Raw genomic sequence first — 12045 nt, forward strand, 5'->3', positions numbered from 1 at the left:
GCTGAGTGACTTGCTGTTTACTTATAACACTTGCAGCATTACGTTTTGTGCCCTTGATAATTTATGATCTTCCATTACAGAGAATGGTGGAGGAGGTAAGAAAGGCACTTGACTATGGAGAACCTGATGAAGTACTTAGCACTGGGTTTAAACTGAGGATAACACGAAAGGACATCAGCACTTTGTGTAATTACAACTGGCTGAATGATGAGGTACAGATGCCTTTTATGTTTTTATTATTATTATCAGCATGTATTTTGTGCGCACATTGATCTTCCCCACCGACCCCACCATTTTTCTCCCACCTCGTAGAAGTTCCTAATCTTACAAGTGTATTCCTCCACTTGCTTTCTGGTGCCTTGCACAAAAGGTTGTTCATCATATTATTGTCCAAGTGGTATACTGCCAGCAGGAGGCTCTGTATGCCTAGTCTTGGTCGACTTGTGTTGTCATTTAGACTAGATTCCTGGGCTACCGGAACCTGCTTCTCTTCCAGTTTTTCATGGTTTCCTCTTAACTCGGCACATTCTGCTTTCGCTATTCACTCAAGATGCTGTTCAATTGGCAATTTTCAATACTATTTTTGGTGGGGCATTTTGGTTATCATTTCTTCTGATAGTGTGAAAAGCCACAAAAATAAAGTCAGTTTTAAGGACACCAACAAATTTCTATTTATCAAGTGCCTTTACCATATTAGTGTTACAATAAAACAATACGAAATGGCCAATTAAAAACAAAAATACTGCAAATGTAAGGAAACAACATGACAAATATTGGTGACAGCTTTTCAAAGGAGGTGGAAATGGGACACTGATGTCTCCCAGCATTTGGGTCTGAGTTGACTTCTTTGTTCTGAGAGAGAGTGTAATCACCACACACCAATGATGTGGTTGCAGATTAATCTAGAAATAGTGACCTTGCTCCCTCTAATTGAGAGAAAATAGGGGAGACTGGAAAGAGGTATTGGTAATGTAGCAACAGACTAAAAGCTGGCCAGTGGAAAGACAGAGATGGTTTGTAAGTGAAAATAGGCTTGATATTCTGGAGAACTGCAGATATTTTGGGTTTAGGCCTTAGGGATACGTAATACTAAAATTGCATGTGAGACAGAGTACTGAAAGTAGTAGATGTCCACATTTTGCTTTTTGTAGAAATGTTTAGGCTCCGTGGGTGAGAGCAGAATGAATGTGTAAATCAAGGTAAATTCTAAGTGGTTAATAAAGCGTACAGAATCCTCAGCTTTATTAATTGGGGGGGAGATAATGTTAAATTTGTATAAGACTCTTGTTAGACCTCAACTGGAGTAGTATATGCAGTTCTGAGTGTCATTATAGGAAAGATATGAATGCATTGGAGACAGTTTGATAGCAATTTACAAGAATGGTTCAAGGGATGAGGAACTTGTCAGTTGTCAGGATAGATTAGAAAAGTTGGGATTTTTCTCTTGATGAGAAAGCACCTGAGAGAAAATTTGATAGAGGTTTTCAAAATCATAAGTGGGCTGATAACGTGTTCTCGCTTTAAATCTGTCCTCTTAAAAGTGCAAAAGAAGCAAAGGTGAAGTGAGGAAAAACCTTTTCACTTAGGAAGTTGTTTCTGTATTGAAATAACTCCGTGGGGGCCAGTGAAATGACACCAAGCAACCCTTTATTTAAATGTGCACAGTATGTGGACTCTGACCAGCTAGCTCACAGCCTGTCCCTGGAGTGAGGAAAATCCCTGAATCTCTGTCAGCCAGGACTCCGATTGGGAGTGTTAACTTGGGCCAAATCAGGGAACTCATACTCAATGAGGTCCAGCTGGTCAACCTCATTCCAATTGCTACATCCTCCTCCCACTAATTCTGGGGATGTCGACCTATTCTTTTTCTTGTAGTTTTTCCTGGGATGCTTTCGTCCCAGGTCTGGTCCCTCCAACTCTGATTTGGACAAGGACAGAGTGTATTGGACCATAGCCCATCTCTTGTGCCTGAAGCGTCTTGGGAGAAATTCCTCTTCTTCTACAGGTGGTAATAGTATTAAGGCCGTGACATCAGCTATATCCATCTCAGACTCTGAGGTTTTGTCGACGTTAGTTGGAGGGGAGAACCCAGGGTTTCTGATGGCCTTCCTGGCTGTTCTGAGGGGTTGGGTATGTTTTACTGCTGCGCCATTTGCAAGCTTGCAGCATTCATGTGATTCATATGTTGGTTCAGGTAGGTGAGATGTCCTGAACTTTGTACGTTACAGGACCTGGCCTCGTGTCATACTTGCCTTGTACCCACGTGAGACCGTTTCCATGGCTCAGACGCCAAATTTCGTCCCCTGAATTAAACCGTCTCTCTCACTTCAACAAGCCTCGCGTCCGGCATTGGCATTCCTGATGCTGTTTCACCCTCCACCCTCAAGTCCGAGAATCAGGTTCAACCTGATGTGGAGTCTTCTCCCCACCAGTAACTCTGCTAGAGCTATCCCTGTAGGTGCATGACAGGAGGCCCTATAATCAAACAGGGACCAGGACAGTTTGGTATTGAGTGAAGCTGAAGGGATGGTTTGGAGCTGTCTGAACACGTCGAATGGCATTCAACTTTAGGAAATACTCGAAATCCTTGCTGGGAAATGACATCCCTTCTGGGAGTCCATGTCTTGCAAACAATGCTTGCAGCTTTTCAATTATCATCCCTGAGTTTGAATGAACTCTATGCATGTCCAACCACTTTGAATGGGCATCCACAATGACCAAGAACATTGAACCCATGAAAGAACCAGCATGGACAGTATAACCGAGTCTAGGGTTTACCCTGGAATGTGGGGGCGCTGCTGGCCATATTTTTTGTCCTTGTTGGCACTCTGCACATCAATGCGGCCAAAACAGCATCAATCCTGGCCACCAGACATAACTTCTCGCCAACATCTTCATTTTGGAGACCCCTGGATGGCCCTGGTGGAGTTCAGCCAGTATCTGGCAGTGACCTTCACTCAGGACAATCACTCTTACTCCCATAATACTATGCCAACCTCTATGGTGATCTGATCTTGCCAGGTTAGGAAGGTTTCAGTTCTGGTTGTGATGGCCCTCTTGTTTCCCCATTACCACCAGCCGTTTTAGTTTGGCCAGGATGGGATCTTTGTGTCCATAGTCGGATGAAGTCAGCAGTGACTGGAAGGGTGTCCAGAAAGTTTAACACCAGAACGGACCATTGGTGGCGTATTTGTCAGTGGCCTCCCAGATGGTGTTCAAGCTTGTATTTATACGCACTGAGAACAAGGCCCACTGCTGAATTCGACTAGAAGCTATGGGTGGCATGGCCTTATCTTCTTTAAGAAGCCGAAGCAGGGATTTGTGGTCTGTCACTGTTACAAATTTACATCCATAAAGATATTGGTGAAACTTTCTCAGACTGAAGATGACCACCAAACCTACCTTCTCTATCTTGGTGGATTTGTGTTTGGCATCAGCCAAAGTTTGGGCAGCATATGCTATCGGGCCTTCTCTGTCCAAGTTCTCTAAATGCTCCTTACTGGTCTTACCTGTTATTAGCACATTAAGATAAATGGCAACCTGGAGTAGACCTTGTAAAATGTTCTCTGTCGTCCACTGGAAAAGGGTGCAAGCTGATGACACCCCAAATGGCAAACTCTAATGGGTATTAAATGCAGCATACCTCTGAGACTTCTCATCCACTCACAATCGCAGATATGCATGGCTCATGTCTAGCTTCATGATAAACAGCCCCTTCGCCAGTTTTTGTGAACAAGTCCTCTACGCGAGGGATTGGATATTTATCCAGCTGCAAGAAGCTGTTTACCATTTGCTTAAAATTCCCACAAAGGTGAACCAACCCGTCAGGCTTCACAACCGCTGCAAGCGGTGATGCCCGATCTGCAAACTGTATTAGTTTGCCCATTCCTTCACTTTCCAGCCTCCTGATTGCTATCTCTACTTTTGCCCACAAGGCAAATGGCATGGGGCAGGCCTTGCAGAATAGTGGAATTACTTTCCGGTCAACATGTAAAGTGGATGTGGCTCCTTTGATAGTCCCTAGACCTCCCTGAAAAACTTCCAGGTTACTTAATTATGACTTCACTCAGGTAACCAATTTCAACCAATTACAAAGCCAAACTTCTCGATCTCTTCTGATACCCCTGGTGAACCTTGTCTGCCAGTGCCAGTATATCTTTCCTTAGATAAGGGGACCAAAACTGTGACTATTCTCTGTGTGGTCTAACTTGTGCTTTGTATAGTTTTAGCCTGATTTTCTTATTTTTATACTCCAATTTCCTTTGAAATAAAGGCTAAAATTCCATTTGTCATTCCTATTACCTGCTGAACTTGGATGCTAGCGTTTTGTCACTTTTACTGAAAGACTCCCTTTGTGTTGCAGCTTTCTGCAATATTTCTCCATATTAAATAATTTTCAGCTCCTCAATTCTACCGATCGTAGTATAAAACCTCACATTTTCCCACACTATATTCCATCTTCTAAGTTTTTACCACTCATTTAACTTGCCTTTATCCCTCTGCAGAGTCTTTGTTTCATCCTTGCCACTTGCCTTCCCGTGATTTTTGAGTCATGTGCAAACGTGGTTATATCCCTCGTGTAACTTCCCTCATCCAAGTCATTAAAATATGCTGTAAATAATTGTGGCCCCAGCACTCATCCCTGTGACATTGGTTAGAGTTGCCATCTTCAAAATGTCCCCTTTATTCCAAGTCTTTGTCTTCTGTAAGCTTGCTAAACCTCCAGCCAGGCAAATTTGTTAGCCCCAACACCATGGGCTTTTACCTTATTAAGTAGCCTAATGTGCAGTACCTTATTAAGCACCTTATGGAAAGCTAAGTACATCACATGTAAAGGTATCCAAGATTATTTCTTGCTGTCATATTTATTCCATCTCATACTAACAACACTACCACCACCCTTTCCTCCCTGCCTGTCCTTTTGCAAAGTCACATAGCCCTGTATATTTAGTTCTCAGCTTTGATCTCCTTGTAACCATGTTTCTGTAATGGCTATAAGAACATATAACATTAACATCTTTTTGTGTTGTTAATTCATTTATTTTGTTCCAAATGCAATGTGCATTCAAGTAAAGAGCCAATAATTGGTCTTTTTACCACTTTTTCCTCCTTTGACCAATGTTTCCTCTGTGCTGTGTGTGCAAGCAGCCACTTTTGATTCCAGGACTCTCTGCCATGCAGCCAGTATGAAAATTAAAGGGAAAAGTGCCTGTGACCCTATTTACTACTGTTTTCCTATGTTTGCACACACTGCCCCTTCCTGTCCCACTCTGGGACAGTAAAATAGCTCCCCTGCAAAGCTGCTGTGTCCTTTTGATTTGTAAGTCTTTGTCTCCCCACTCCCAAACCCTCCCTTCTCTCACTAGTTTAAAGCCCTCTCTGCCGCTCTCGTTATTTGATTCGTCAGAACACTGGTCCTAGCACAGTTCAAATGAAGCTTGTCTGAAGTGAAGCTCTCTTCTACTCCAGTTCTCTGCCCCATAAACTGAAAGCCGTTCCACCTAGACCGATCTTTGAGACATGGATTCAGTTCCTTCACTTTATTAACCTTGTGCCTGTTGTCTGTGGCTCAGACAGTAATCCAGAGATTATTACCTTGGAGGTTTTGCTTTCTAATTTAGCTCCCGACTGTTCAAAATCTTTTCAGCAGAACCTCCTTTCTAGTCCAACTCATGTCGTTAGTACCAATGAGGACGTTGGCTACCAGATCCCTCCCGTCCCATTCCAAGTTCTTAAGCCCTAAGGAGATGTGCTTAACTTTAGCACCAGGAAGGCAAAACAGCTTTCAGGACTCGTTCTCATGGCTGCAGAGAACAGTGTTTACCTCACTAATTAGACTTTTCCCCATCACCATTACATTCCTATTTCCTCCCATTGAATGTTTCTCTGTATTAAGGTGCCATCCTCCCTTGTAGTCCCCACTCTCCTCCTCACAGCTTGCAAGAACCTTGTAACCGTTAGACATTTGCAGGGGCTAAGGTTCCTCGAACACTACCCCCATGGTCCTCACAGTTGCTGCACCTGCAGTCACAACCTCCTGTTCCTGATCACTGACCCATTTTGAATTATCTAGTCTGAAGTGACTGCCCTCTGCAGCAATGTCCAAGTAACTTTCTTCTTCCCTGATTTAGTGTAATGACTGCAGCTCAGACTTCAGCTCCTCAACTTGGATCTGAAGTTCCTCAAGCTGCAAACACTTACTACAGATAGGTTCACTCTGGATCACGTTGGTGTTCAGCAATTACTGCATGCTGCCGCAGCAACACCCCACTCAACTTGCCATCACTATCCTATTTAATTTGATTTATAATTTAGTTATTCTAGCTTCTCCAACTATAGCTATTTTTAAGAAAAGAGAGAAAAAGACAAGAGACCTAAATACAAATTGACGTCCTTACTTTTCCTTTAAAGACTAGAAATATTCCCAGAAATATTCACCAATCCTACTCACCAATCAGCTGTTTTCCCTGCTCTTACATCATGTGATATCCCTGCTACAGTTGTGTTCTTGCATTTACTCATAAAAATCACATTAAATGCATCTACTGAAATTTGTTGAGACGCAGTGTACCTAGGGAATGTGCTGCTTTTATGTCTCTAAATATTGGAAAACTTTGCCAAAGTCAACAAAGTGCTGGAAATAATGAGACAGAAGCTGCTGTACTTCACAAGAAAATCAATTAGACATTTATGTCAATGCAGAACACACTTTTTTGTGTGTCATAATCATACAACACCGAAACAGCCCCTTCGGTTCAAGACACCTTGCAGAAGCCCCCTTATACAGAAGATGAAATCTATTTATGTAATTTTTATTCTTTTTGTAACCCAAAATGATGCCTGATTGTAGCAACAAAACACTTTTCACTGTATCTTTCTAGATATATGTAATAAAATAGGTGCAAGAGTAGGCCATTTTGGCCCTTTGAGCTTGCGCCACCATTCAATATGATCATTCCTGATCGTGAAATTTCAGTATTCCATTCCCTTTAGCCACAAGGGCTACATCCAGTTCCCTCTAATGAACTGGCCTCAACAGCTTTCTATGGGACAGGTTCACAAATCTGAGTGAAGAAATTCTTCCTATCTCAGTCCTGAACAACTTACCCCTTATTCTTAGACTGTGACCTCTAATTCTGGACTTCCCCAACATCAGGAACATTCTTCCCGCATCTAGCCTTGTCAGTCTCATCAGGATTTTATATGTTTCTATGAGATCCCTCCCTCATTCTTCTAAATTTCAGTGAGTATAATCTCAGCAGATCCAGTCTTTCTTCATATGTCAGTCCTGCTGACAAATAATTGACAAGCATCATAAGCTTATCTATGCTGACCAAATTTCCCAAACTAAGCTGGTCCCACTTGCCTGCATTTGGCCCATATCCCTGTAAACCTTCCCTATTTATGTACCTATCCAAATGTCTTTTAAATATTGTAACTGTACCTGCTTCTATCACTTTCTCTGGCTGTTCATTCCACATATGAACCACCTTCTGTGAGAAAAAAAAATACATCTCCGGTCCCAATTCTCCTCTCACTTTAAAGATATGCCCCCTAGTTTTGAACAGCCCCACGCTCGGGAAAAGGTCTTAGTTGTTCACCATCTCTGTGGTCCTCACGTTTTTATAAACCTCTATAAGGTCACCCATCAACCTCCTATGCTCCAGTGAAAAATGTCCCAGCCTATCCAGCTTCTCATAACTCAAACCCTCCAGTCCCATAAACATCCTTGTAAATCTTTTCTGAACCCTTCCAATTTAATAATATCCTTCCCATAGCAGGGCAACCAGAACTGTACACAGCACTCTTTTTTTTATTTATTCATTTAAGGGACAAGGGCATCGCTGGCTAGGCAGCGTTTATTGCCCATCCCGAATTGCCCAGAGGACAGTTCAGAGTCAACCACATTGCTCTGGGTCTGGAGTCACATGTCGGCCAGACCAGGTACGGATGGTAGTTTCCTTCCCTAAAGTTCATTAGTGAACCAGATGTTTTTTTTTTTCCTGACAATCGACGTTGGATTCATGATCATCATTAGATTCTTAATTCCAGATATTTTTTATTGAATTCAAATTCCACTATCTGCCATGGCAGGATTTGAACCGGGTCCCCAGAACATTAACTGGGTCTCTGGATTAACAGTCCAGTGATAATACCACTAGGCCATTGCCTCCCCAATGCAAAAGTGGCCTCACAAAAGTCCTGTGCAACCTCAACATGACATCCCAACTCCCATACTCGTTGGTCTCTCAGAATTCCTACACTGTGGAAGCAGGTCATCCAGCCCAATGAGTTCACAGAGCATCCCACCTAGACCTAGATCCCTATCCTCTCCATGTAACCCTGCATTTCCCATGGTTAACCCACCTACCCTGCACATCCATGGACACTATGGGCAATTTAGCATGGCCAATCCACCTAACCTGCACATCTTCGGACTGTGGGAGGAAACCGGAGCACCTGGAGGAACTGTGGGAAGAAAGTTCCCGATATTGGGGAAGTCCAGAATTAGAGGTCACAGCCTGACGGTCACCTGCTGACACAGGGAGAATGTGCAAACTGCACACAGACAGTCGCCCGAGAGTGGAATCGAACCTGTGTCAGTGGTGCTGGGAGGTAGCACTGCCACTCCAATGGTCTGAGCAATGAAGGCAAGTGTGCTAAGCACATTCTTAACTACTCTGAGATAACAAGGTGTAGAGCTGGATGAACACAGCAGGCCAAGCAGCATCATAGGAGCAGGAAGGCTGATGTTTCGGGCCTAGACCCTTCATCAGAAAATCTTAACTACCCTGTCTACTTGTGATGCAACTTTCAAAGAACTATGTTTCTGAACCCCCTGGTCTCTCTGTTCGATAACACTCTGCAGTTCCCTATCATTAACTGCACAAGTCCTATCCTTGTTTGTTTTACTAAAATGCAATACCTTGCATTTATCCAAATTGAGTGCCATCTGCCACTCCTCAGCCCATTGGCCCAATTGATTAACAACCCTTTGTAATCATCAATAATCTTCTTCACTGTCCGCTGTACCACCAATTTTGGTGTCATCCACAAACTTAATAACCATGCCTTTTACATTCTCATCTAAATCATTTATATAAATGACAAACAAAAGCGGACCCAGCACTGATCCCTAAGGAATATTGCTGGTCACAGGCCCCCAGTCTAAAAAGCAGCCCTCCACCACCATTCTCTGTTGCCTGGCTTTAAGCCAATTATGTATCCAATCGGCAAGCTCATCCTGAATCCCATGTGTTCTAACTTTACTAATTAGTCTACCCTGCAACCTTGTTAAAGGCTTTACTAAAGTCCAAGTAAACAATGTCTATCGCTCTAACCTCATCAATCTTCTTGGTTACTCCCTCAAAAAAATCAATCAAGTTGGCAAGGAGCCCTGCAATTTCTTCCCTAACTTCCCACAATGTCCTGGGATACACTAGATCAGATCCTTGGAGATTTAGCCTGGACGAAGTATTGGGGGTCTTGAAAAACATTAAGCTAGACAAGTCCCCAGGGCCTGATGGGCTATACCCCAGAATACTGAAAGAGGCAAGGGAGGAAATTGCTGAGACCTTGAGAGAAATCTTTGTATCCTCACTGGCTACAGGGGAAGTCCCAGAGGATTGGAGAATAGCCAGTGTTGTTCCTTTGTTTAAGAAGAGTGGCAGGGATAATCCAGCTAATTACAGGCATGTGAACCTTACGTCAGTGGTAGGGAAATTATTGGAGAGGTTTCTTCAAGACAGGATTTACTCCCACATGGAATAAGTGAGCGTATTAGCAAGAGGCAACATGGTTTTGTGAAGGGGAGGTCGTGTCTCATTAATTTGATTGAGTTTTTTGAGGAAGTGACAAAGATGATCGATAAGGATAGGGCAGTGGATGTTGTCTACATGGACTTCAGTAAGGCCTTTGACAAGGTCCCTCATGGCAAGCTGATACAGAAGGTAAAGTTGCACTGGGTCAGAGGTGAGCTTGTAAGATGGATAAAAGACTGGCTCAGTCATAGAAGACAGAGGGTTGCAGTAGAAGGGTGTATTTCTGAATGAAGGGCTGTGAGTGGTGGTGTTCCTCAGGGATCAGTGTTGGAACCTTTGCTATTTGTAATATATATAACTGATTTGGAGGAGAATGTAACTGGCTTGATTAGTAAGTTTGCGTATGACACAAAGGTTGGTGGAATTGCACATAGCGATGAGGACAATCAGAGGATAAGCAGGATATAGATCATTTGGTGACTTGGGCAGAGAGATGGCAGATGGAGTTTAACCCAGAAAATTGTGAGGTAATGCATTTTGGAAGGTCTAATCCAGATGGAAAATAAACAGTAAATGGCAGAATCCTTAAGAGTACTGATAAGCAGAGGGATCTGGGTGTACAGGTACACAGGTCACTGAAAGTGGCAACGCAAATGGAGAAGGTAGTCAGCAAGGCATACGGCATGCTTCCTTCATCAGCCGAGGTATTGAGTTTAAAAATTGGCAGGTAATGTTGCAGCTTTATAGAACTTTAGTTGGGCCACATTTGGAATATTGGGGACAATTCTGGTCGCCACACTACCAGAAGGATTTGCTGGCTTTGGAGAGGGTACAGAAAAGATTTACCAGGATGTTGTGTGGTATGGAGGGCATTAGCTATGAGGAGAGGTTGGAGAAACTTGGGTTGTTCTCACTGGAACTGGTCTACAAGATTATGAAGGGCATGGACAGTCAGAAGCCTTTTCCCAGGGTGGAAGAGTCATTTACTAGGGTGAGTAGGTTTAAGGTGCAAGGGGCGAGATTTAAAGGTGATGTATGAGGCATGTTTTTTACACAGAGGGTGGTGTGTCTGGAACTTGCTGCCGTGGGAGGTAGTAGAGGCAGATACGATAGTGACTTTTAAAGGGTGTCTTGACAAATACATGAATAGGATGGGAATAGAGGGATACTGTCCCCGGAAGGGTAGAGGGTTTTAGTTGTGACGGGCAGCATGTTGGTGCAGGCTTGGAGGGCCGAAGGGCCTGTTCCTGTTCTGTAATTTTCTTTTTTTTTGCTCTTTGCTCTTTGCTCTTTGCTCTTTGCTCTTTGCTCTTTGTTTTCTAAGACCTCCAGCACTTTCTCTTCTGTAATGTGAACTGTTTTCAAAACACTCCACATTAAAAACTGATGCGATATATTCATTTAACATCTCTCCCATCTCCTAAGGTTCGACATAAAGATGACCTCTTTGATCTTTAAGGGGCTCTACTGTTTCACTAGTTGCTTTCTTGCTGTTTTTGTACTTGCAGAATCTCTCTGGAGTATTCATTCCAGACCCTAACCACTCAAGTGAACCTGCCTCCACACATCCCATTCCTAATCACCAGCTGCAGCGAAAGCATTTTCTTTATTTCTCCATTCCTTCTTTTGCTAATTACCTTCTGTTCTCTGGCTGGCAAGCTTTCTACCAACAGGAACAGTTTCTCCTGTTCAGTTCTGTCCAGACCCCTCGTTATTTTGAACACCTCTACCAAATCTCCTCTGCACCTTTTCTTTTCTCAGGAAAACAATCCCAGTTTCTCCCATCTCAAATAGGGGCGGCAAGGTGGCTCAGTAGTTAGCGCTTCCGCTCACAGTGCCAGGGACCCAGGTTCGATTCCACCCTCAAGTGACTGTCACTTTGGAGTTTGCACAGTCTCCGTGTGTCTGTGTTGGTTTCTGCCAGTTTCCACACTACTCCAGTTTCCTCGCACACTTCAAAGATGTGCAGGCCATGCTAAATTGCCCATAGCGTCCAGGGATGTTCAGATGAGGTGGGTTAGCCATGGGCTTAGGTCCAGGTGGGATATTCTTTGGATGGTCAGTGTGAACTCAATGGGATGAATGGCCTGCTTCCACACTGTAGGGATTCTATAATGGATCCATCTGTGATTGAAGTTTCTCATCCTGGAGCCATTCCTGTGAATCTTTTCTGCCTTCTCTGCAATACTACACATCCGTCTACACAGAACTGGACACAATACTCCAATTGAGACCAAGCCAGTGTTTTATACTAGTTCATTATAACTTCCTTGCTTTTGTACTC

At 43.3% G+C, this 12045-nt stretch overlaps 1 protein-coding gene across 3 annotated transcripts in view; it reads left to right on the top strand.

Annotated features, from left to right (window-relative positions):
* The window catches only part of LOC109911472 (sentrin-specific protease 2-like), a 107590-nt gene that overhangs the window by 80022 nt on the left and 15523 nt on the right, over positions 1 to 12045 (top strand). For all 3 annotated transcript variants that reach the window (XM_020510788.2, XM_020510789.2, XM_048599398.1), the window contains exon 12: positions 81 to 212. In XM_020510788.2, the coding sequence (XP_020366377.1) occupies positions 81 to 212 (132 nt within the window). The remainder of the gene's footprint in view (positions 1 to 80; positions 213 to 12045) is intronic.

This window comes from Rhincodon typus, chromosome 7, assembly GCF_021869965.1.
Source record: "Rhincodon typus isolate 14 chromosome 7, sRhiTyp1.1, whole genome shotgun sequence".
Taxonomy (NCBI): Eukaryota; Metazoa; Chordata; class Chondrichthyes; order Orectolobiformes; family Rhincodontidae; genus Rhincodon; species Rhincodon typus.